At 42.2% G+C, this 27,561-nt stretch overlaps 1 protein-coding gene across 1 annotated transcript in view; it reads right to left on the bottom strand.

Moving 5' to 3' along the window:
• Positions 1–25,903, bottom strand: part of ITGA8 (integrin subunit alpha 8) — a 169,116-nt gene extending 143,213 nt beyond the window's left edge. Inside the window, exons 1-3 of the mRNA XM_077897083.1 lie at positions 25,698–25,903; positions 24,874–25,007; positions 2,662–2,762 (exon numbers count right to left, since the gene is read on the bottom strand). Of these exons, the coding sequence (XP_077753209.1) occupies positions 2,662–2,762; positions 24,874–25,007; positions 25,698–25,903 (441 nt within the window). The remainder of the gene's footprint in view (positions 1–2,661; positions 2,763–24,873; positions 25,008–25,697) is intronic.
• Between the last annotated feature and the right edge of the window lie 1,658 nt (positions 25,904–27,561).

Below are 27,561 nucleotides of genomic sequence, written 5' to 3'. Positions count from 1 at the left end.
GCCATCAGAGTTCATGAAACTTCCAAAGCCAATTATTTAATGCACCATAGAATCAGAACCAATTAAACATATAGAAAGGAATGAGTCTCCCCAATCCCTCCTCCCCTGCCTGCCAGATTTTAAGTGAAACAAGTGTCACCTGGCAAAAATAATTATTTCCTAATAGCAAAAGAACCCATGTTTTCTTTTCTTTTTTAAAAAATATTGGACCTATCTACAATCAAATGATCACTTAAGCAGTGTGATGAGAACTGTTACTTTCTTTGTCTAATTGTTGCTTCAAGAAATTATTTTCAAATCAAAGGATGCAGACAAATTTGTAAACCTCTGTTTTGCAGATTTCCCTGGTATATCACTAACAGCGTATCTCATGACTTCTTAAACAATGACTTTCATTCGGACACCCTTACCACAATGTTCTTGACTTTATTTTTCACTTTTTTTTCACTAGTTTTTATTCATGACAAAACAAAAATTAATTTAAACAACAGTAAGGACACATGATTCTTGCATGAAATATTCTGGTCACTTCTCCAGAAGCTTGGATTCTAACAAAAGCATGATATTTGCAAAGATATCAAATACGAAAGAAAATTTACGAAAGCCTATTTAAGTAAATTAAACAATATTAATTTCATTACTAAGGAGAGAGGCAAGAAAATAAATATGTAGAAAACGTAGGCATCTTTTTCTTGTTTTGCTAGCTTGAATTCTCCATAAATGTGTTTTACCTGATTCTTCAAGCTCTCATCTCTGAGGACACAGAATTGCAGATTCCAAGAATATGGAACCACTAGCCTACCTCCTAATTTGATGGTACCACTCTTGAAACGCTGTCAGAAAAATGAAGGCAGACACTGATTTTAAAGTCCTTTCATGATTCCAAACGTGTCCTCGATAATCAGTCCAATGCGTAACTACTTTTAGTAAAAATAACTTATGGCATCAAGTAAGAAGAATATTTCCACTCCTGAGTTTTTTTGGTATTGTGAGGTCTTGGCAGATACGTAAAAAATGTGAATCTCATCATGTTCCCTTATCTTAGGGCCCTCTTGGTAAACTGACAAATTATATGATGAATATGTTTACCATATAGATCCCAAGGGGAAAAGCAGGAGTGTGGGCAGAGGCATTCACCAGCGCAGCCCCGTATCCCGCCAAATGGCCTCACCTGCAGGATCCTCAGGCACACCTAAACATCAGGAAAATTCTTCCCAGTACTTGCCTGGTGTCAGCTCTAGAAAGTTTTCCTTTTTATATCTGCTCAGTTTCACACTGATGTGAAACTCACTGATGAGATGAATTTGGATTATGACCCAAACTTAAAACATACATACATGACACCAGGATATTCAAAAGGATACTTCAGCATTTTCAAGTTCTAATAATTGTCTCATAGGGTAGCATTTACTTCTTTACCCTGCTGTTTTAGTGCTCAAAGGAAAAACATTAACTTGAAATATGCTTAATATTATCTTATTCCTTTTCACAAAATTTTGGAAATGCCAGCATGTCCCCAAATTAACCGTTTTGATTATGAACATGACATATGATTTTGTTTTCAGTGATGCTCAAGGTTTCTACCAGCACTGAATAAATGCACATGTTGACAGATAAATTTTCAAGACTTAAAAATATCAATACAGTGCCCCAAAGATTTTTTAACCCCAAATAGTTATTAGATGGAATTAGCTTTCTGAAGCATTCACCTGTCATACACCACTAAAGGATGAAGAAGTTTTGTTTTGTTTTGTTTTAATACCAATTCTGGAATGTGAAAACCATATTAATGCAAGCACAATCCTATAGAGACCATACTATAAATTCTGGACTTGTAACCAAAGAGGGCTATCTGTATTCTATATATCACCTGTTTATGTCAAAATCTCTTTGGGGAGTTAACCACAGACCAAATAAAGCAAGGCATTTCCTTTAGATACTTATTAAATCATAATTCAAGCATCGTTAAACAAATCCTAAAAGCAAAGTCATTACTCCAAGATTGTAAGGAAATTAAAGCCAATGCCTTAAAAAATTCTCCCAACAAAAAATTTCCAGGTCAGCCTAATACAGGCATTTATTTCTCAATAACTTAGACATGTATCATTACTTGAAATAATAAGAGAATAAAATTATAAAGTCATGGAATTTTAAAGCTCAATGATAGCTACCTGGGAGTGAGTTTTTTTACTTGAAAAAGTATTAATGTACTCAGAGAATCATGTAGTTAGTAGTTATATTTTTAAAGAAAATTTTCCTTTAGTTTTAAAAATGATCAGTGATGCCATAATAGATACACTTTTAAAGAATCCTAATTGCAGTCCTATTTCTCTCATCAATTTTTAATCAACCCTTTAAATCAATTTTAAGCAATAAAATATTTATCTCCTCAAAATTTAGCTTTTATTTTTCTATCTTCCTTAGTTGTTTTTGAAATATTCAAAAATATCTAACTGATCTGGAAAACAAGGTTTATCTCCTGTAACTTTAAACACTAGAAGAGATTCCTTAATTTGAAACACTAAGTTTGTTTTTAGAACACTGATAAATTTATCATTAAAAATCTGGCATGTCCTTACATGAAAGTATTTTTATAAATATGAGCTTTAAAACATTTCAGAGTACAGATTATTCCAAAGCATCCCCATGATTCATACTTACCACAACTTCTCCTTTGTGAGCTTTCACTGTTGCTCCAAACCACTGATTTGATTTAAATTCTATAGGTTCCTTGGTTCCATTAACTCTGATTTTTCTGTTGTCTGAGAAAAAGGACATGGAATTGTTAATAATTTGTAAAATGTGGCAGCCTGATACAATATGTAAAAATGAACATGTCCATTAAAAATACTTGGAAAACAATTTTCATACATGGAGGGGGAGGTTCCAGCCAAGTCTTTTATTTAGAAAAATACCAAATGAAATTGTGTATTTGAACATAATATTTCACAACTTACCTTGCAAGAAGCATTTTTTTTTTACAACTTATGTTTTCAGAGATAATTGTATTGTAAACTTGATGTGGACTCTGCTAGTCTTGAATCTACATGTTTGTCATTTGTCATTGATTTATAAAAGATCGAAGACCAAATATTTATAACTGCCCTAAGGAATTCCAATATTTTGTTTTCTTTTTTTAAAGATTTTATTTATTTATTTCAAGAGAAGAGAGAGTTGAGCATGAGCAGGGGGAAAGGTAGAGGGAGAAGCAGACCCCCTGCTGACCTGGGAGCCTGATAGGGGAAGGGGAGGCAGGGGGCTTGATTCCAGGACCCTGGAACCATGATCTGAAGTGAAGGCAGATGCTTAACCGACTGAGCCACTCAGGTGCCCCCAAATCTTCCCCAATGGGAAGCACATAGGAATCTCACCAATCAGAGAAACACAAGTTTCTTGGCTGAGTTAGGAATGATTGTGAAGGACTCCCAAGGTCTTGGTTTTTAACATGTGTCCGTGCAGCCACAGAAAATAACACCTCAACGCAGTTTTATATAGACTTTGCAGATGTCAGAATGAGGGGGGCCATTTGGGTAGAAACTCAACCCAATTATAGCACACTTCAGGTCTTAATAAAAAGCAGATATTTTTTCTTTCACTCTTGATTTCCAGTCAATGTATTTCCCACGTGGTTCTAACCACATGGTTCTAACTGGAGCTTCGTCAGTATTAGTTAATGAATTTCAAAAGACATTTGTACTGAGGCATTTTATTTACATTTTATTTGTATGTGTTTCCTTTGGTATGCATTTCATTTTTCTTCCTTGACTCTGTAATAAATGCATTACAAAATGAACTTTTAACTCCTATTAAGTGAGGCCAAAATATACACATAATTAACATTAAATTGAGTTTACATGATTACAGACTTTCAAAAATTATGTATACTTAATCTTAATCTGAAATTTACATTTTACATGTTAGTAGAAAATCATGAATTTCCTTCTTAAAAACCTTATGCTTTTGTTGTTTCTGAGCTTTAAAAAAAAAAAAAAAGTTCTGTAGAACCTTACTCGAAATGCACACAACTAGCAGAGAACTAGAGCATCTTACAGATTACAGCATAAACTTGAAAATATAAACATTCCTATTTATATGTAGGCACTTTGGAAGATTGTAGAACTCAGACACAAAGAATCTTGTCACTATTTATAGGGTGATTAGGGACAATTCTTTTAATCCTTAGAGTTTTTATTTCTTCTGCAAAATGAGGCTGAGAATACCTTCCCCCTTTCCTCTCTCACCGGTGATCAAAGTCATAATGATCACATGAGATAAATGAAATTGAAAATGCTTTTTTTTTTATAAGCTGAGAAGCTGTATACTACAGAAATCCTGTAGCCATACAACTTGAAGTCCAAACCCTTTACAAATACCTTAGAAACCTGGAAACTCAACCTAAGTCCAAGACTTGGAAAGGACCTCACACACATGCATAGAATATGTTATTAGTGATTTTTGGTACTCAGCAGTGAAATTAGTAACACCTCTCAAGATTGTCTATGTGGTGTTGATTAATTACAGAGAGAAAATACAGCACAGTGGCTTTAAATCTCCAATCTGCTAAAAAGCCATGAAAAGACCAGCACCTCCAAAATTTCAAACATCCTTAAAGGAGATCCTAAAAGGACTTCAAAGCAGGTTGCTGGGAGGAAGGAAATGGATTCTGGGAAAAATCAGACGCCAGTTTCAAATTGACTTGGTTTTGCTAGAAAAAACGATGTGACTTTGCCTTTGGGACTCCTGAGGCACCTTCTCTGGTGTTCTGAGGCTGAACTGTGTAACTGGATTAAAAGCATCAACTGTGGGTTATTTTCCAGCAACAAATTTCTTCTGCACCAAGAATACAAATGAATGGGCTTCATTATTACACAAATTCCACAGGCAATCCAAGGATTGCAGGAGAGGATTCCACTGTCCTTGATCTTCATTTACTGAGATGAGCTTCAATCTAGATGGGTCATCCATTCCTTGATCATTGAGGTAGACCAGCCACCTTCTCAAAATTCTGCTTTATTATTTTGATATGTCCTGTGACTTGAAATCTAATATCATAATTCTGTAAAATTTCAAATGAGTGAAATATACTTGGGGTTGACTATGGAAGTGAACTTTCCAGTGTCCCACCTTCCTTTTCTGTACAAGATTTTTTCACGCCAAATACCTCAACACAAGGCTCCGTTCTGTCTGTTGCACACCAGTGCTCAAGAAACCCATGCATGGACAATGTCTTGATTTGATTTGATCTGTTCTTTACTGAAAATAACCCCTGGGGATTACTCAGCAAGGCTTCTGCCCTCCTGAGCCCTCCTCTGTGTGGCAGAGGGCTGAAAGCCTGGAACGTACATTTCCTAGACACCCCTTACGAGTAAGACTCTGGTTGAATGAGAGGCTCATGAGCTGTCTGGAAAGAGAAGACGGAGAAGCTATTATGCTCTGGTGGCATCTGCGGGCACACATATGGGCGGCAGTAGTGACAGATGTGATGTTCTTTGTGCAGCTCTCAAGTATCCCTTGATAATCATCCCTTTAGGGTGCATCAGACAGCAGAGATCGACTCCTGAACTTCTATATTTCTTCACTGGCAGGCAGTGACCTTCCCAACCTTCATACCCCCAGGCTTTTCAAGGTCAGCCTCTCAGTCTCTGTATGCTATTATTTTCTAGTTGTAATACTCGGAGTGGTCTCTGTTCTCCTGACCAAACTCCCACTGATGCACTGATGACATGGGGCAAAACAATTAGGATAGACACATGGGTATCTATAGCAGAAGGAAGGCACTGGTTACCCTAAGTGCATTGTCAAGCCCAGAAAACTCTTGGAAGGGCCAGTGGTTCTGGGAGATAGTGGAGACCAAAAGTCACCTAAACAATTCTCTCCTTGGCACATCACCAACTATGGAGAAAACAAAGCCACAGGCTAGGTTAAAGTTTTATAGTGACGGCATGTGATTTAAATCTCTCTAAGCAGCAAAAGACTACTAACAAAATTAGTAAAGAAAGGAAAATCCAGCTGAAACTTTTGTCAAGGGAAGGATCAATATAATGTATATGTAAAAAAGCTCCCATATCAATAAAAGACTAGCATTGTACAGGAGAAAGCTCTAAGGACTTGGCATAGCAGAGTGAAGAAGAAATTAAAAAGCCTGTAAATTCATGGAGAGGTCCCGAGCCTCAAATTAAAATAATAATGGCTTAACACTTTTGTCACCTACCAATTTGACAAAAAAATATTAATGGTCATTCTGCAAGACAATAAATCAACATAGGATTTTGGAAGGGCCACTTGGCAATATATATATCAAAGTTTTAAATGTACATTTTTAAAAAATATTTATTTCTTTTAGAGAGTAAGAGAGAGCATGAGTGGGAGGGGCAGAGGGAGAGGGAGAGAGAATCCCAAGCAGATTCTATGCGAAGTGCAGAGCCCCACACGTGGCTTAATCTCAGGACCCTGAGATCAGGACCTGAGCCAAAGTCAAGCATCAAATGCTTAACTGACTGAGCCACCCAGGTGACCCTAAATGTACCTTTTTTGGGGGTGGTGGTGAATAATTCAACATTCAGGATTTTGTTCAATGGAAATAATTACACAAAAGCTGAAAGATGCCATATGAACATATCTGCCATCCTGGTTGTGATAGCAAAATTGGAATTTAAATATTTATGCAGAAGGGATTCAAACAGAAATTTCTGTTATCTGTAAGGTAGACCACTATCCAACTGTTAATATATGCGTGACAGACTCGTGTGCACTGATACAGAATAATATCTACAAAATGTATTTTTCTTTCTTAGCTCTTTCAAGGCTTTAAGAATGTAGAGAAAGGTCCAAGGGCTTAATATAACACACCCTTGTAGGCGGAGTTGACCACTAAGCTTCCTCACATTTACAAATACGACAGTATCCTTTGGCAACTATCCCCGGCTCCATCCCCCCCCTTTTCTTCTCCAGAGGTATCCACCGTCAGGTATTTGTACGTTTTTGCCGATCAAGGTGACCGTGAACTGGTACCTCCTTTGTTCTGTCCTCACTGGCATTTCCCTGATTGGCGGCACAGTGACCGTGTTTTTCTATTGCCACACAGCCTTTTCTGCTGCGAATTTCCAGTTCACAACCCTTGTTCATTCTCTCTCTTGAAGATTTGATTTTATTGATTTGTTAAGAATTCAACATATATTCTGGGTATTGATTGTTTTCCCCACGTATATGTTACAAATATACCTAGTATACTATCTTTTTTCTTGGGCGGTTGTAATCCCACCTCTGCAGTGATTAAGTCCTGACACAATTAAGGCCCCTGCCTGCTTCCAGCATCGACTCCTCCAACTGCCCAGGCTCAGGAGGTGCAGACCCATCCATTTTTCTGTCCCTTAAAAATTTTTTTTTTCCTGTCCCTTGAACAGTCTCAGCTTTTGCTGTCTTCTCATTGCATTTACTGTTCCCGCTGCCATGGTTTTCCACACAGCTGAGCACTACCTGAGATGATCTTATTTGTTGGTCTGCACGCTTCCTGTCTGTCTCCTTCAGAATATATGTGAATCCCATGAGCAGAGACGTTAATTCTGTTTCACCTCTGTATTTCCCACTTTTAGGATGGTGCCTAGCATGGGGTACGCCCTCCATAAGTGTTTGTTGAATGAATATCCAAGTCCCTATCTATTTATTCAGAAATTTGCCTAGGATATTGGTTAATAGGATCTCACTTTCGTTTAAAATAAGATCTGGGGGCCACCTGGTTGGCTCAGCGGGTAGAACGTGCAACTCTTGATCTCAGGGTTGTGAGTTCGAGCCCCATATTGGGTGTAAAGATTACTTAATAAAACCTTTAAAATTAATAAAATATGATCTGGAGGGAAAAAAACCCTAAAGATAAAAATCTAAAGATTTGTAGGCCACACTGGAAATTTTTGATAGGTGGCAACAATTGAATTGGTTTGGCTTGTCCTACATTTCTGGGCTTTGAAGCTGCCTGTCTTAAATCGGAAGCTTCAGTCTCTGGGAAATCTGGGTACAAATCCCAGTGGCTGGCAATCCTACTAATGTTTGGTTCCCTTTTCACGGGAATATTCATTTCAGAGTAGGAGTGAGGGAGCATAGAATATGGTGCACATATGGGCTTCTAGCAGATTTTTCTAATCGTTTAGCTTAGTAAAATGGGAGGAATTACAAGAAGTGAAGATGGATCACCATGGGGGAGAGAAGGGAAGAGCTGAAACTGACACAGGTGCAGCAGAACATTCTGGTAGATGGGGGGCGGATTTCTGAAAACTATTTATAGATGAGTCCTTGACCTCCTGCTGGAACACAGTAAGCTTCCTTATACCTTTAGTCATCACTTTAAGTGCACAGCCTTAGGGATTTTCTTAAAGTTGTTGCAGGAGCTGTCCAGACATTTTTAATCAGGAAAAGGGTAAAAAGAAATCTTTAAACGTTTGTTTGTAATCTTTCCCATAATCAAGTGTATGCTGTAAAAGTTTCATTTAAATTGAAACTACATATCTGAGAACAGGGATTACTCCTTTGTAAAATTCAAAATAATACAGCTGGGGCAGGAGAACTCCTTGCCGAAAAGAAACACATCCAAGAAAAGAATCTGGGTTGGTTTTTAGGCCCAGGAAAATTAAACTTCCAAATGTGTGACTCCCAACACCCTAAAAACCGCTATTAAAGAAGGGCTCTGTAGCCTTTGTACTCTTGAGCATCTTATTGTGAACTTTCAAGTATTTGAGGAAGTATCACAAATTCATTTTTGCATGCAATGTTCAAAAAATGGAATTGTAATCATAAATTATAATGTTATACTTCCCCCCTTGCAGTTTTATTGAGATATAATTGCCAAGCAGCTCTGTATAGGTTTAAGGTGTACAGCATCATGGTTTGACTTATATATATCATGAAATGATTACAATAGTAACTTTAGTAAACATCCATTATTCTCACATATAGATAAAAAAAAAGAATTTTTTTTTCCCTGATGGTGAGAAATCTTAGGATCTACTCTCTTAACACCTTTTATATATAACACACAGCAGTGTTAGCCATAGTCCTCCTGCTATACATTCCATCTGCAGGACTTGTTTATCCTATAACTGGAAGTTTGTCCCTTTTGATCACCTTCCTCTAATTCCCCTCACCTCTGGTAACCACAGATCTGATCTCTTTTTCTGAGTTTTTATTCCTGTTGTTGCTATTGTTTTCTCTTTTCACATATAAGTGAGATTTTACAGCATTTCTTTCTGTCTTATTTCACTTAGCATAATGCCCTCATGTTTTGTCCATGTTGTCACAGGTGGCAGGGCTTTCTCCTTTTTAATGGTTGAATAATATTTTGATGTATCTATATACCACATCTTTCTTTGTTGTTGTTGTTAACTGTTTTTACATTTTTTAATTTAAATTCAATTTTCCAACATATAGTATAATACCCAGTGCTCATCCTATCAAGTGCCCTCCTCAGTCCCTGTCACCCAGTCACCCCAGCCCCCCACCTACCTCCCTTTCTGCAACCCTTTGTTTCCCAGAGTTAGGAGTCTCTCATGGTTTGTCTCCCTCTCTAATTTTTCCCACTCAGTTCCCCTTCTTTTATATACCACATCTGTATCCATTCATCTGTTGATGGACAGAAATGTATTATTCTGATTAAATGAATATTCTATATATTTATTTATATATTTATTTGTATACATCATATATGTATACATTGTGCAACTATGTATGTAGAATGCATTCACACCCACACAGACACATAAAAAATAGTATCCCTGCCTTTATTTAGTAGATCAAATCTAAATGCCCTGCCCCCCAGAACATAGGTCTGGAACTCCACACTTGACCTTCCTTCCATTCAGGCAACTCCCTCTCTGTTCCCTATTTAGTCTTATTCCTAGACTTTATACATGATGTTTATTTTTTTTATTTTTTTATTTTTTAAAAAAATTTTTAGAGATTGATTGATTGATTGATTGATTTATGATAGACATAGAGAGAGAGAGAGGCAGAGACACAGGAGGAGGGAGAAGCAGGCTCCACGCCGGAAGCCCGACGTGGGACTTGATCCCGGGACTCCAGGATCACGCCCTGGGCCAAAGGCAGGCGCTAAACCACTGAGCCACCCAGGGATCCCCTACATGATGTTTCTTTTGCAAAATTCCATTCTTCCTTGTTTGCCAACTACTCCAAATCGCTTCCTTAAAACCCTGCCTTGCAGAGTAGAATGGTGGTTACTAGAGGGTTGGGGGGAGGGAGGAAAAGATGAAGGTGTTTAACAGTACAGACATGTAACGAGTAGTAAATAAGCCATAGAGATCTAAGGCACAGTGTAATGAATCTAGTTAATACTACTGTATTTTAACGATGTAATATGATAAATATTGCTTCAGTGGCAATCATATTACAATATATAAACGTATAAAAGTAACATGCTTTTGTTTAATTGAAGTTCGATTTGCCAACATATAGTATAACATCCAGTGCCCATCCCGTCAAGTGCGCCCCTCAGTGCCTGTCACCCAGTCACCCCATCCCCCCTGCCCACCTCTCCTTCTACTACCCCGTGTTTGTTTTCCAGAGTTAAGAGTCTCTCATGTTTTGTCACCCACTCTAATTTTTCCCACTCATTTTCCCTCCTTTCCCCTGTAATCCCTTTCACTATTTCTTATATTCCCCATATGAGTGAAACCAAATGATTGTCCTTCTCCGATTGAAAAGTAACATGCTTTAAGTTGATAAATATTAACATGTTAAATTGATCAAATATAAATAATTAAGCATACAAATGAACTAACTGAATGAATACAAGTGGATGCTACATATTATATCTAAATAGTGAAATGACATAACCAAACTATTTAATAAAATATATCTGTCATCAAAAAAAACCTGTTTTAAAATGTACAGCCAAAAATTCTTCAAATTGAAATTCTTTCAGATTTTTGCTTTTAATAATTCAAACAATATAAAGAAACTTCTATAAATTATATAAGGCACAAAGTGGAAGATCACTGAATCCTAATCTCTGGACATAGTAGTGGTTAAATTTGGTAAGCCCATCCAAGCATTCAGAGTGTAAGAGGATTCTAGCTCATTCCTCTTGTTTAAGATATTTCTTTTCTTTTCTGGAAATCATGAAAGTTCTATTTTAAATTATTATTTTCATACCACTATTTAAATGTTTGTTCCCATACATAATACTATATAGTTTTCCCGACCTAGACGAGACTATAAATTTTCTGCTATAATTATTTCCACGTCTGTAGTGTCTTGCGAAGAATAAAGATCATATTCCCAACTTGATGTTTAACAATCAATAGTGCCTAGCCAGTGTTCTTCAGACATTTGTTCAGCAATAATACAAATGGGTTTTCTACATCATCGGATATTATTTGAAATGTTTGTCACATACCAGTTAACTCAGGTCATATGTAAGGTTCATTCTAGAAATACATATGGACTTTTGTTGGTTCGATGCAAGTGATTTTATGGGTGGATATTCTGCTAGTTTGTATGATGGAGCTGGGGGAGCAAATGTTAAATAAGTGAAAGATTCATCTCTCTGAAGGGAAATGGTAAGCCATCTCTGGCAGATCAGATTAAAAACAAAATAAAACAAAAACAAAACTCCCCTAGTACTATGTGAAAGTCTGAAAGGCAGAGCTGGGTATAGTTGAACTGTATGGAGACATCACCTTTGACCTCATCTGCTCCAACACGCTCCACTCATCTGCACTGGCTAGAACAGTTTTCTCTTTCATCTCACCCGTGCCTGGGACAGACACACAGCCCACACAGGCACATCCACATGCACACACATCACTCTTCAGCTCTGACCTTTAGTGATGCCTTCTCTGAACAGCTGTCCCTGATACACACAAGTCCCCCTCCAGGCAGGGATAGGAGCTTTCTTCAGCACACCTAAAACCTTCACGCTCTGCTATTACAGACTCCCGCTGCCAGACCCTGATGCTCTCATCCCTTGGGCTTGAACGTCACAAGGTTAGAGAGCACGTCTGTTTTGTTTGCTATATATACCTAGTAAAACAGTAGCCCCGCGAACCAAGCCAGGTGCTTGGCCTGCATCCTAGGCAATCAGCAATGCTGCACTCCCAAACTCCATTCCCTAGGCAGTTCCTGATCCTTCCAAAGGCCTCTCAAGTGCATCTGTTTCTTTCCATACCTGTTGCCACTTCCGTAGCTGTGACCACCATTTCTTTAGCCTCAGTTTCTGCAACAGCCTCCTGACTGGTTTCCCTTCCTGCAGGTTTGCCACTTACAAATTCATTCTCTGTCCTAAAGCAGAATTCTCTTGCCAGCACCATCTCTTCATTCCCAAACAGTGATTTCCTTCAAGCTCCTTGCATTCCTCAGGCTTTCTCTCAGCCCTAGATTTTCTCACACCTGAAATAATTACCTGGTCTCCAAAGTCTGGGCCAGAGACACAGCTGGGGAACCGACAAGTCTCCCTACGGCTTCTATGTCACCTTCAGATTGGCAGGAGCACAGCATGCTTCTGTTTAGTGCCCAACAATTTATTTGCTTCAAGAAGTAATGAAAACCTCTCAGCATGGGAATCTCAGGAAGCAGATTAAATGACATAAATCTCTTCAATATGACCTCAAAGCAATGCTTTTAAATACAGGATATGATTGGGTTTCAGGATGAAGGCTGTATAAACTTGCCTCCCAATAGCGCTTGAAAATGTATTTACACTAACTCCTGTCATATGCTTGCATTTCCTTGGGATCTCATCTCTGTTGCCAGAAGATGTAGTAAAAAGGATCCCAACCATTCGTTTAACAAAATGGTTCATTTTGTGGTTAAAATGAAGGAATCACCATTCCCAATGTCACATAAAATAGGCATCTCAGAATGCAAACTTTCTGTATCTGCAGCGTATCCTCACAGAAGATTAATACTCCGGATGGAATTGCTCTCTGAGAAATCTCAAATCCTATTCCAAATGAGTAGCACCACACCGTAAGGTGGGCAAAGGCAAAAGTTTATTCCTTCCACAAAAAAATTCAGAATTAAACATTTGCACGGTCCCTGCACACTGTCTGCTGATCAATCCCGTGGCATCCCTACTCATTTCATTCCACCTTGGGGACTACTCTTCACACTTCTTCAATCTCCTAACCTTCTCATGCTCAGCTGATAACCTTGCTTCTTATTTCAAGGAGAAAATGCAAGACATGAGCAAGGTCATTTTCTTCCTCCTGTCTCCAGACCTGCCAACCTCTCTCAGTGGTGCCCTCACTGTGCCGTGTCCTGTCACTGAGGAAGAGCTGCCCTTGTGTCCCTCCATCTGTGTCCCACACCCCCTTTTCCAGCTTCTTGGGACTTTGTTTCAGCAGGTTCCCTTCTCTTTTGGTCACTGTTGCTTCCCTTTTAGCGGGATGACTCCCAATAGACTGTAAACATGCTGTAGTATCTTCTCAATGACTACATTTCTCTCATCCCATATACAGTAAAAGTCCTCGGTCCTTGTGGTCCCCATTGGTCCTCTCCTATTCTCTCTTGACAACTCCACCACAACCACTTTTATTTTTATCAACAATAACTTCCCGTTGCCAAAGCAAATGTTCTCCATTTCTGTCCTCACTTCACTCCACCTCACAAGGCTTGCCTCACTGGCTTCATAACTTCTTCTAACTCAATGGTCCTCCTTCTCATCTTCCTCAATTCTCCAATATTTCTCCAACTGCCAGGGTGCCCCAGGACTTAATCTCAACCTTGATCTCCCCCTTCTTACTCCCTTCCCTCTTCTCTTGGCTGTGCTTTGCTACCCGCCCCCCTCCATATTCACTCTCCCAGGTGTGATCCTAAATATCACCCAAATACTCACAACTTCTAAACCTCAGTCTCCAAGCCTCCTGCTTGAGCTCCAACTTTACTGATCCACCTTCCCATGTGACCTCACCTAGATGTCGAATAAGCAGCTCAAATTTCACCCATTTGGATTCAACTCCAGTTGAACCCCAGATCCAATCATTTTTCAACCCTAACTGCTATCACCCAACCCAAACCATACGTCTCTGTTAGTGGACGAGGCGGGAGAATCTTCCATCTGGTCTCCTTCCTTGCCTACAGTCTGCTAAACTGATCCCTGGAAAAACGTAACTCAAATTATCTTACCTGTCTACTCAAAACCACCAGTGGCTGCCCATCACTCCTTGAATAAAATCCAAAACCCTGCCCCTGGCCTCTAAGGTACTTGCCAATATACTTGGTTCTCTGGTCTCATTTTCTGTAACTCTTTCCCTGACTTATTTCAATCCAGCCCAGTGGCTTCCATCTCCCAAGGACGCCCTCATCTCCAGATTTTAACAATGACTTCGCTGCAAGCCTGGAACACTACCCAATCCTCAATACTGTTTCATTCCCTCCTTCACGTAATTTAGATTCTTGCTCAGATATACTCCCTCCTCAGTAAAACTCAAATCACCTAGAGTAAGCAAAATAAGAGCCCCCCAGAGTGTTTACATCTTCACCACCCCCAAACCTGTGAGTATTTTAGGTTGCATGGCAAAGGGGAATGAGGGTTGTTAAGCAGTTGACAAAGAGATTATCCTGGATTATTCAAGTGGGACCACAGTCATAACAAAGATACTTCAGAGTGGAAGATGGAGGCAGGAAAGGAGGGCCAGAGACATGGCAGTGGGAGGATGACGCCTGACATTGCTGGTTTTGAAAATGGAAGAGGGCCATGAACCAAGAAATGTGAGCAAATCTCTGGAAAGTGGAAAAATCAAGGAAACAACTCTGCCAACACCTATTTTCTACATTGGCCTCCAGAACCGTAAGTTAATCAGTTTGTGTTGTTTAAAGTCAGTAAATGTGTGGTAATTTGTTACAGCAGCTCCAGAAAAATAATACCCACCCAATATAAAATAAAAAAATGGGTACACACAGACACCACTCATTGTCCCTTTGGTCTTACCTTCCTTTTCCCCCAGTTTGTCATTGGCTATGCTCTGTAAATGCCCCAAGGGGAGTTGGGCTCCATTCATGGCCACACTTCTATTGTTCAGAATAATATCTTCTTGTAGAAAGTTGCGAAAACTCCTCTTGTCACTGAAATTTGATTTTATTGTTTGCTAACATGAAGCTTTACTTTCAACTCCATTGTTGTCTTAAGATAATATTTTCATAACTAAGGTAAGTTAAAATTTACTGAAAGGTGCTTTGAGTGGGAAAAGACATTATGATTTAATAGCATGTCCACCAAGGAGCCTGATTGAAAGGATGAAGGGCATTCAATCTTCTCAGACAATACTTGTGGTAGAGAATGGAGTCCAGATGGATCAGGTTAAGGACTGATTTTCTGGTGCAAAGTTTTACTCATATCTTTGTATCTGCTGACAGAAACACCTGCATTTCCTTGCCATGTGTCCACTCTCTACCATAAGTGTGAGGGTTGGGATTGTAGTCCCAAAGAACCATGCCATTTCAGTGTCCCCACAAAATATGTCCTACAAGAGACATCCATTAGGGATAGAAGAAACACCAGTTTTAATCACATTTTTCAAAGACAGCAGCCTCTATTGCATTTCCTATCTGGTATTCTTTTAAAGGTTGTAGATACAGTTTTGTTAGGTGTGGATTTAAAAAAGTGTGAAATAAGTTGGCATGGCCTGCTTTCACCTACCAAATGTGAGGAGAAGCCGTAAATGTCAATTCTAGGCAGAAGCTTTAACAGACAATGTGTAATTTTCCACCTGCCCTTACAGTTGGGGTGATCTTGAAAGCACATGTCAATAAGGAACCTCCATTAGCCTGGATCCTTCAGTGGCTTGAATAAACAGAGCCAGCCTCCTTACCAACTCATATTAAACACACAACGTGAGCAAGCGATATACTTGGGTTGTTTGAAACAAGAGATCTGAACTCATTTGTTACTACAGTAATACCTGAGTATGTTTTGGCCTAAGAAATGTGAAGATAAATAGTGACAGCCAATAAGTGCTCTATCCTGTGAATCCTGTGGGTTTCCTTAGTTCATGAATTCTCAGTGCCATTCCTAGGAGTACTTACGTCATAAGTCTTATAGAGGCTTGCTCTTTGCTCTGTAAGCAAGGTTTATAAGATGGTTAACTTTATGTGTCAACTTGAATGGCTCAAAATATTTGACTAAACATTATTCCCGGGTATGTCTGTGTGAGGGTGTTTCCAGATGAAACTAGCATTTGAATTGGTAGGATCTGCACAGTGGTTTGCCCCATGAGCAGCCCCTTATTGTGAAACACTCTAGAAACTGTCATATCAGACCATCAAGTCTATGAGGATTGATTCAGGGACAATCGAATATGAAAACAGGCAATACTTCTGCATCTTCTTATTTTTACATATATAACTGTTACTGAAAACATCCTTGCTCTTCAATATTTGGAAACAAAAGTACCCATACAAAAATAGTGCATTTTAAAACTCTACTCAATCTTCATAACACTTCAGTGAACTCGGTAACTTCATTTAGAAGTTTTTGCATGTTTATTTTTACCACTATTTTCCCTGATCATAAATAAATACCTGTCCATGGTTTTGAAAATGAGGTTAAAAAATATATTTAGGGGATGCCTGGGTGGCTCAGCAGTTTAGCGCCTACTTTCGGCCCAGGGCGTGATCCTGGAGTCCCAGGATTGAGTCCTGCATCGGGCTCCCTGCATGGAGCCTGCTTCTCTCCCTCTGCCTATGTCTCTGTCTCTCTGTGTGTGTCTCTCATTAATAAATAAATAAAATCTTTAAAATATATATGTATATATTTAGGAAAAGAAGAAAAACCCAATTTTAATTATATTTCGCAAAGATAGCTTCTCATCACCTATCCCTTCTTGCATTCTTCGACAGGTCTAGATACAATTTTGAATTTTATGTTTTTCACTTAACATTAAAATAAAACCATTTCCCATAGTGATTAGGCCATAATTTACTTGACTATTCATATTTAGGATATTTGAAAACATTACTCTTCAGTGTTTATGCCTCCTTTCTTCTAAAAAAAGGATTGGCAGCAACTTCAGAATTAACGTCTAAAACATTTTTCCCATTGGGAATGGCAGGAAGAAAGAAGCCAGAAGTACCAGAAAATCATTACTGGGAGAGAAGATGCTCCGGATGGTTAAGGAAGAGTCACCAGGACATGGGCCCAGGGAGACCAGGGATATGTGTGTGTGTGTGTGTGTGTGTGTGTGTGTGTGTGTGTGTAGGTAATACATACTTGAGAGATACCCAGTGCTCTAACATATTGTGCTAAAGACATAAGTTAGGCAGCCTGGGTGGCTCAGCAGTTTAGCGCTGCCATCAGCCCAGGGCCTGACCCTGGAGACCCGGGATCGAGTCCCACGTCGGGCTCCGTGCATGGAGCCTGCTTCTCCCTCTTTCTGTGTCTCTGCCTCTCTCTCTCTCTCTCTCTGTTTCTCATGAATAAATAAATAAAACCTTAAAAAAAAAAAAAGACATAAGTTGTGTAGGCGGTGTGGCAAGATGGAGACATCTGAGCAAATCATAGGGATTAACAACCAAGACACATGTGAGATGGAGCCATAACCTGACTGGGGGAGTTGGCTTCACCCCCTACACCTGGAAACTAAGGCAGATGCATGCAGAGGCTTTTGCAATATCCTATAATCTGTGTCTGTACTCAGATAGCAGAGGTAAAGAAAAGAATTGAACTAATGTTAAGGTATGCATGCCCTGAGGGTGGTTGCGCTGATTGAGATAACTACGGTAAGCATTTGAAGCAAGGTCTCCTTAGTGTAATGACTACCAATGAGGGGTCCCATGCCTGGATTTCCTGTAGGGATAATATTACACAAGGATGATGCTTCATTGCCAAGATTTACTCTTACTCAACATGTTTTCATTCACAGTTCTCTTACCAACATTCTCTGAACATATAATCCTTTAAAGAATGATAAAGAAGGTCCTACATGATGATCTGACCAATTGCTCCCTCTTACTTAGAGGCAGTAGCCTAAGCTCTTCAAGGGTAAGATGTGTCTCCTTATGCTGCCAGTTATTATTACATCAGACCTTCCCATAGTCCGGAAGCTTAAAGACCACATGCTCATAGCAATGGCCACAAAACCAAATTGAATCCCCACACCGAATATATAACTCTCTAGCATTCTTCATAAAGATTTTCTCTCTCATTTTCTCTTTCATTTACAATCATTAAGATTCACTCTTGGTGATACAGAGTTCTATGAGTTTTAACAGATACACACAGCCATGTATCTACCACCAACATCAACATGTAGAAAGTTCCTTTGTGTGCCCACCCCCTACTTCTCAAACTCCCTTGTTCTGCCTCTTTGGCTCCACACCTACTTCCCACCTCCATTGCCTGGCATTTTTACAAAGATTTATTTGGAACCTATGCCTTGTTTCTACTAAAAACAATTAAAAGGGTAAACGGTCATTTTAACCAATGTTTATGGATCTAGGAAATTTGGCACACCTTTGAGGCCATATACAAAATATCAGAGCTCCAGCAACTGATCTTTCTGTAGGACTGAGTTTTAGTTCCATTTCTTTCAAACTGGTGTGGGAGCTACCTGGCTAAAGTCCAATGGAATAACACCGTATTAAAGCATTATGTATTAGGTAGATTATTTTAAGTATAAATCACCTCCTGGTGAATCGTGATTTGCTTATATACCTTAAATAACCATAATAGAATTAAAATTATTCTAAATCTATTTTAGGGTTTCATTACATAGGTGCACCCTGCTTGATGCATTAAATATGTTTGTAAGGATATACTGAAAGTGAATTTTGAAAATTACTTTTTTTTCTAGGTGTTTTTAATAGGATCAATAATTAGTCTATCTGTCTTCCTCAAAAAATCTGTGTTTGTGGGTCTGGATAGTGTCAGTCAGAGCACATGTGATTTGAGCTTTTTTTGGATAATATTGGCAACACTCTTCCTCAACACAGTGTGCACAGATACAGGGCTCTTTATACACAACGGGTAAAGTTTGAATGCACACATCTCAACTGGTCACCTTATAGGTCCTAGTGCTTTTTTCTGCTTTCAGGATACTTTTAAGATAATTTCCTACATTTCTCCCAGAATACTGCAGCAGCTACTGCTACGGGCTATTCCCGCCAAGAGCCTGGAAGCCAGTTCCATGGCACAGACTTCTAGTTTCTTGAAAGAATTTTGCAGATTAGGCAACAGGCGCCTAATGCTCATACTGCTCAACTAGCCGTAGAGCAGATCTGTTTCCCATTTCTAGTTAGAGTTTCAAGGACTTCCTTTTTCTAATTGCTTCCTCGGTTGCTATGTGCTGTAGGGACCACTGCCTCCTCCCTTCTCATATCAGACCTCGGTTGCATTTTGTCTCATGGAAGGCTGAGCCATTTGGGAGAAGCTTAGGGATGCTGGATGCATCTGGCTGGGTGGCGTGTCAGGTGTGGTTGCCACCATGAGTTGCTCCCAGAAACGTGAACCATCCAGCAAAACCACCCTCCGTGGATTCCGTGAGATCAGCAATGAACATATATGTATGTGCACACACACACACATTCTGATTAGCAGCACTTGTACTAATTATTGCATTATTAATTCTTAATAGAGCAATTCTAAATATTAATTCTTAATATTTGGGCTGCCTCCCCACCTTTTCCACTTCCAGCTCAACCCCCCAAAGCCCAGATTTCTGCTGTCCATGAGTTTTGTCACATTTGTGTTATTTCCTCTGTCATTTATTTGATAGCTCTGACCTACATTTTTCTTCTCTTTGTTCCTGAACAAAACCTGATTTCTTTCTGAGGAAGTTGGAAAAAGCAAGACTTATGTGACCAATATGTTTCCCAACCCTCACATGAGAAAAGGGGCACACCCAATATTATCAAAAAAGCAACCCTTGTACCAGTCACAGCGCCAGATGCTTTAAGCTGCTTCTTATTGTGGGCTCACTTAACACAAAATAAAACAGACCCCCAACACAAAGGCTTCCGGTCCCCAAGCTAAAACACGATTCTAAGCAAAATCTTACCATTTCAGAGCTTTGAAATATCCTAAAGCAAACTGTCTTCCATTTTAAGGTTCCGTGTTGTTGTTGTTGTTGTTTTAAGCACAAAGATATTAAATGAAGGCCAGGCCAATTCTAGGACTTTTTCTCAGATGACTTCCAAATCTCAATGGCACCGCCCACCTCTTCCTGTTCATTCTTTATGTGGGTCCCTAATTGCCAGTGGTTCCCAGCTGTCTTGCCTCACCATTACTTTTAGGGTTATGACGATTTTCATTCTTAATTGAGCACATGCCATTATCTTTCTCCTCAAAATGTTTCATTTGCATATTTAAAATAATCAGATATTTGCACACTATGCCTTTGCCACTATTGTTGCAATTTGCCTTTCATCAGTCCAAAGAGGAGGCTCTATTCATTCTGTTTCATCTCTCCCCCTTTTAGCAGAAGCGCTGTAATCTAGCAGTTTTATTCACCCCACACATGGGTTTGGAAAATGTAGGGGGAAAAAAAAAAGATGAAATGAACCTTGGAGTAGATTTAGAAAGGAGAGGCATGAATTTGGCAGATGTGGTTTTAAATTGTTGGAGACACGGGGCACAGTTTGGACGGTTCTTGAGGCAAAAGTGAAAGAAATCAATTTGGTGAAGGGGGGGGAATTTTATTCTAGTGAAGTAAGAGGGAAAGACAGAAGGGAGATGAGAGAAGTGCTTTTTTGCAACTACTTGATTTTGTACAGAGCAGGAAAATTATCTACTCTTTGCACTTTGCACCTCCCCCACTGCCATATGCTTCCCTAAGGTTTCCTTCCTCCGTACTTGAAAGGACCACAGATTTTAATAGTATTCATGCATTTGAAGTGCTAGGCTACCCCTGGCTTCCTGGTTTAGCATTTACGATGAGAAGTAATTTTTAAAATCCAAGTTATATGAGAAGGTAAAAATAAAACAGAGGATTATTTAGTGAAAAGAAAACCTAACTAAATGGAAGTTTAAGAAAGAAAAAAGGCAGGTGACCTTACATAAACTGAAGTTCAAGATCACAACCAGATTCAGAGACTAAATTATAGGCCAGCCTCCCTCAGTGCCTAGGTGAGAGTTTTTTTAGGTCACCCCCATGAACACTAAGTTGTAGACACCCCAGGGGCCTGAGCAAGTTGAAACAATGTCATTAAAAGGTCCAATTTAGGGCAGCCCCGGTGGCTCAGCGGTTTAGCGCTGCCTTCGGCCTAGCACATGATCCTAGAGACCTGGGATCGAGTCTCACGTCGGGCTCCCTGCATGGAGCCTGCTTCTCCTTCTCCCTCTGCCTCTGTCTCTCATGAATAAATAAATACAATCTTTAAAAAAACAAAAAGGTCCGATTTACATATAAGGCCCCGAATTCAGATGTAATAGTAAAGCCACACGGAGAAAAGACAGAGAAAGAAGTCATTACTCTCTTCTCAATCTAATACTTACTTACGCGTAGCCAAGACATCCCGCTCTATTACGGGAGCATCAGCTCGTGGCTGTTCAGCACTCAGAGCCACTACTTTGTCAAGCAGGGAAATTTTCCTCCTCTTTGGGACAACTGTCCATTGCTGCCTGCAGGCAGAGATTAAGACAGGAGGCAGCTGACTGGGGACACTGAGGGGACCCGGCGTGCTGTGAGGGGCTGGGGCAAACCAGGGGCAGGCCCAACCCATCATTCCCATCAAGACAAAGGCTCCTTCTATAACCTCTGCTTTCTACAACCTTCCACCTGAACTGCTTTTCTCTTCTAGATCTTCTCTGGAAGATCAATGACACTGGATTTGCCAAGGTAACTGGGGGCTGAGGGGATGGAGGTGGGGAAGGCAGGGCCAGCAGCAGCTCAGCTTCACAGGATCCGCTCCTGAATTTGTGCGCTAGTGGGACCCATCGTCTCCCACGCTGGAAGGAAGGCAGGGTGAAGAGGCAGGCGGGCTCCGGGTGTGGCAGGCTGGCCTTTTCTCCCACCCCACATCTCCTGCTGACCCTCGTGTGGTCTTGCACGTAACTTTTTTTCCAGCACCTTTGATATCAGTTTCCTTATTCATAAAATGCGGTTTATGGATTATCAGTAAGGTGCATAAGTGACTGGTACGTAGTAGGTGATCCGTGAGTGTCAAGCAGGTGGTTAACACTGACCGGACCCGAGTCAGCAACACCTGCGTGTCTGCCTTTCATCTTTGGTTCCAAGGTCACACGGTGCCCAAAGAACGGGGACTTGGCACTGCAAATAGTTGCACTGCCCCTCGCTGCCCCCCTCTCCCTCCCAGCTTCGCAGCAAATGGTAGCCACTGTCTGGGGCGCCCGCCTGGATAAAGACATTGGTGGAAATGATGTGTGTTGTGCGCTAGCACCCACTCAGTAGCCAGCATGGACCTGGGGTCCTCGGGTTCCTTTTGCCCCATGGTTCCCAGGACGTTCCCAACAGCAGCCAAGGTTCCTGGGCCCACAGTACCCCCTGATGGCTAACACGGGGAACTTTCTTTTCTCAAAGATCCTTCTCAGTAGGACTCCTCCAAGCTTTCACAGCTCACTGCTTTGCTCCTTCCATCAAGGACCATTCATTTCTCACCAACGTGTGGCTTCCTCTGCTTTGCTTCTTTTGTTACCCTCATTTTTTTTGTTTTTTGCTCAATTGTTTCAGAAACATCTACCTCCCTCCCTGTTTCTTCTCCTTATTTTGTTCCATTTCTGAATCCTCAAATCCCTACTGTTAACAGTTGCTAAGTATAGTAATAAGATGAGGGCATCTATCTATCAAAAAAAAATCCAAAAAACCTCCATTCACTTAGAAGTAAAATAAGATATAGTGTAGAGCCAGCAGCATTAATCTCTAGAGCTCTTTGAGACATCCAGATGCATTCCTCTGAACTTGTACAGAAGATGCCATTCACCCCTGACTCTTTCTCCAAGTAACACTGATCTTTTTTGACATCTTTATTATTTTCCTATCTATTTAATTGCTAAAACTGTGCTAGTTTGTCCCCTAAGGTTTCACTACAACTATAATTCAGCTACAATAAGGGTTAAGTGCATTCTTGTGGGCTCTTCTGGAAACCAACGCACAATCTTTCAGCATTAGTTCTCCATGGGAAAGTGAATTCAAATCTGCAAGCAGTTGCTCTAGGAGGAACTTTTGGAAAATTTACCTATTATAATTTTTGGTTGCGAGTGTTCAGTTTTTAAAAATTCATATTGAGGTCTGCATTCTCTGGTTTTCATCTGTTAAACCATGACATCTACTGGGATTAGTTTTTAGAAAGGTATTCAGATGTGACTTATCTGGGCAGACATCGGTTCTTCTTTTATCAAAGGAAAAATATACTAACCAGATCCTGATTTGGTATGTTATGGGAATGTTCTAGCAGGTTATAAAATTCATGTCCATGACTATAGATTGCTTCTTGGTAAAAATACATGAACATATTTTAAAGTGTAAATACTTATTTCCCTTAACTTAAACTCAAATAGTACTATTGATTTATGTCTTTATTTACCAAGGCTTAAGTTTAAAGACTTTTAAAAACACAAATGGTTTTGATATGGATTATTAAAAATGCCACTAATTTTATAAATCAGGATTATATAAAATCTATTCTCAAACTGGAGATAGGTCTGTAATCAGAAGCATTTAGAAGACCAATTGAACAACCAGTTAAAAGATTTCTTTTGCAAAATAACATCAGATGGCTTAATTTTTCTAATTTCTAACATATTTTAAAGTAAAAGCTTACAAAAACTGGTACAGACTGAGTTACTTAATAAAATGGTAAATGAGCTACTATGACTATTTATAGATACATATGAAAAACATAATTTTGAAAATGCTTTTATGAAGCATTTTCCTAATTTGGTCATAATTCAAGGTAAGCCTTGCAAAGGATTTTTTTTTCTTTGAAATAGTTTCCATATAGATAGAATCAAAATTATTTTCTCTTTTAAAACAGAAAATTGCAAATCGGTTATAGTAGCAGGTAATACCATCCATCCGACTCCATCAAAACGCTGTGAAAATGGATTTTCTACATACATTCTGAATGCACACTAATGTAACAGTGATGAAGAATGATGTCATAAAAACAGTTGTGTGGCGCAAAAGGAATTTTAAATGATCATCAAAGAAGATTATTTGAGTCCGCATTTTTCTGAAAAGAGATATTTGGTTTCTGATAATGTCTACCTTTTGAATGCATAAAGTTTTAGAGGTACAAATTAAAACATTCAGCGTTAATGTTTTTGAAAGCATTACGTTCAAAATTATTTTCTCAGGACCCAAAGAGAAAACACCAGAGGAAACCTAACCAGCCTGAATTGGTTAAAATGTATTTTCCCTTTAATTAAATAAGAAACATCTGTCTAGGGATTTTGGAAATGAATGTAATCCATCTACACTCTGCCTGGACTAGTTTGCATCCAATGTCCAATATTTTGAAAGAAAATTCTTTCTTTCTGTAAAGAATTAAACAGCAACATGGAGCGATGTCTGAGTCCATAGCAGCTGAGTCTTGCCTCCGGAGTTTGGGCACAGGACATGTTAAGGATCTGTCTTTTCCCAGGTCTGTCCTTGGGGAGCAACCAAACTCTCTCCACCATCAAGGTTAGGGTGGAACATCTGTATTTCTTCAAAGCATCCCCTCACCCCGAAACTGCTCATCTTGGGACAGCAAGGAAACAGAAGTTACCAGGACGCATCCCGGGTTCCCTCTCTGGGGTTCACCCTACATTCCACCACCTCCCTCCCCTTTCACTCAGTCTTAAGCCGATTTCTCTAGGGACCCGGAGGGCCCACAACACAGACTCCTCCATCGCAAGGTGGGGAGGTAACTGCACGCCTGGCTCTGCTTCTTTGAAACCGGGAGCCACCGTCGAGAATGACAAAAGTCACTTACTGGTGTTGTCAAACGGTATCTGCTTGCACCGCGCAGACCCCTGGGCGGGCCAGGGACAGTAGTAGACGGCTCCCCCTTCCACGATGTCGGGCTGGCTGGTGTTGGCTTTGGGCGCCCCCACCAACACGCTGGCCCTGCGAAGGGCGTGGAGAAAAGTCACTCCTTGGGCACCGCACAGGCGTGCGCGCGCGACGCCGTCTCCCCGAGACCAGGGTGGGGCCCGGGGTGGGGGTCGGGGCGCAGAAACGGACTCGGGGTGGAGAGCGACTGTCAAACCTGATTTCCTATTGGAAACCTACCGGGCGTCTGAAAAAATGGTTTTGCAGAGGGGGTGCAACTAGTCCTAGTTCTTCTCTAGGTGGAGCTCTGCATGCAGCGGGAGGCCAGAAGGGGCTTGGCGGGGAAGCGAAGGACAGAGCCGGCTGCCCGGAGCCCACGGCGCCCGCGCCCCGACGCTCGGTTACCGCAGGCTGTGCGCGAACAGCCGTGCTGCGGCGTCGCTGTAACCGGCTCCAGCCGCCCCTTCGCAGGATGCTCGAGTCCCGGGGGCTCCCCAGGACTGGCGTTGCCTGTGCAAGCGGCACGTCTCCGGCTCTAGGTGCACAAGGCACATGTAGCCTGGAAGGGGGCCCCCAAGAGCGCCGCGGGATGGAAGCTCAGGGACGTCCTCCGCTCGGGCTGCGGGACAGGCGCGGGGACAGGCGCGGGGACAGGCGCGGGGACAGGCGCGGGTGCCCCCCACCCCCACCCCCACCCCCACCCCACCCCGGGCAGGCGCGCGGGGACCCCACCTGCGGCCGCACCCCCCGCGCCGGGCCACTTACGTGCGAGCGGCAGGTACGTGGAAGTCCACGGCGTAGCCGAAGTAGCTGCCCTCGGGGCCGCTGTACACCGTGAGCGTGTCCGCGTCCAGGTTGAACGCCCGCGAGCCCGGCGCCCGCAGCGCGCCCAGCGCCGCCGCCAAGCACCAGAGGGGCGCGAGCCGCGGCGCCCGGCAGCCCCGGGGACGGCGGCGGCGCCCGGCAGCCATGGCCCTGCGCGCCTGCGGGTGCGCGGAGGCAGCGGGAGCCCGAGACGCCGGGCCGGCGCGGCCGCGCTGACAGCCCCGCGCTCCGCCGCCCGCCCCCCGCCCCCCGCGCGCTCGGGGGCCGGCCGCCGCGGTGCCAGCCCTCCCCGGCCGCGGGACCGGCCCGGCGCGCTCCGGCGCCCCCTAGCGGCGGGCCCCGCCCCCGCGCCCCCGCCCCCGCCCCGCGCCGCGGCCCCCGCCCCCCTCGCCCCCCTCGCCCCCGCCGCCCCGCCGCCCCCGCCTGCCGCGCCGCTGCTGTCGCGTCTCTCCGACGCCCCGAGGGTCGCTCGAGCCAACCGGGCCACTGCGTTGGGGAGCTGTCCGCGCCCCCCCGCGCGCGGGAGGAGAGGATGCTCCAGTCTCCCCCAAATGGAAGAATGGGAAAGCGCACGCGCCCCGGGGTGGGGTAAAGGCGCGCCCCTTGCATCGTCACCTCTGCAGCCCGATGACCCTCGGGGCCCACGCGCGAGTCCCTCGGCGGAGAGCTTACACCCGCAAGACCATCTCCCAGCCACCCCTGATCGCCCTGCGGGGGTCACTGGTTTTGTGTACTGGGGTCGCGGGGCATGTGAACGCCTTGGTACTCAATCTTCCGTGGCCCTCCCTGTGTTCCCTGTGATGAAGGGCAGCAGAGTTAGAAAGGTTCGACGCAATGACCCCCCCGCCGCGGGGATGCAAGGAGTAGGCGGGAATCAGCTCCGCCTCAGGGGTATTGCTGATCTCCTTCTGTTGTCCTCCGCTGGGGCAGGGACTGAAGAATGAGTAGGTGAAGAAGGAATGAGGAATGAGTAGGATGGAGAAGAATGGTGCGGAGCCCCCCACACAGAACAGCGGTTTGCATGAAGTGTCAACCTGGGCGTGGGTGGCGGTGGGCTGGAGCTAAAGGAGCAAGGGAGTGTAGAGACAGGAAAGGTAAGCAGTTTCCAAAGTTTTTTAAGGCGGGTTGGTGGCAGATGCAGCCTTGGGCTGGCATTGGAATAGGAGGCTTGGAATGAGGCACTGCGAGTGGAAACGTTGAGGGGAAGTATCAGTGACACCAGGCTGGGAGGAAAGAGCTGTATAAAGGATATAACTAAAAAAAAAAAAAAAAAAAAAAAGAAGGATGGAATAAAAGAGTGGGTTAGGGAGTGGCAGGAAATAGGGATGGATCTCCCCAGATAGAGGATCTTAGTAACAAGAATATTTATTGAGGCTTGGAGAGCCAGTTCTAGAGCAGAGGCCTGACAGGCCCACAGGGAGTCAAAACATTTACTGGCAAGGAGGTGGGGGTGGTGGGGGGTGCGGGGAGCAGTTGTTAGAAGGAAAGGAAAACCAGATGCATTGGGTGATGAGGCCGTTGACCTGATTAACAGGAAGTAGGAAGGGAAAGCCACCAGGTCAATGTCCCCAAAAAAGGTCAGAAGATCCTTGGCAGAATGAGAGCAAAGGAGAGTCCAGGGGTGAGTCTGAACGTATCCAGTTAGAACAGAAACAGTAGCGATGGGCAAGGAGAGGATGGGAGGTGCATGGCACTCACACGCTGGACTCCTTATGTTGGAGTCTGGCAGCCCTAGAGGCCCCGGAAGCATAAATTCTCAGCCGGTGAGTCTGGCAGTGCAGATCTGGGAGCCCATCCACGGGGA

Source organism: Canis aureus, chromosome 5 (assembly GCF_053574225.1).
Source record: "Canis aureus isolate CA01 chromosome 5, VMU_Caureus_v.1.0, whole genome shotgun sequence".
Lineage (NCBI taxonomy): Eukaryota > Metazoa > Chordata > Mammalia > Carnivora > Canidae > Canis > Canis aureus.
The sequence above is the reverse complement of the archived record's forward strand: the minus strand, read 5'-3'. Positions and strand labels throughout refer to the sequence as shown.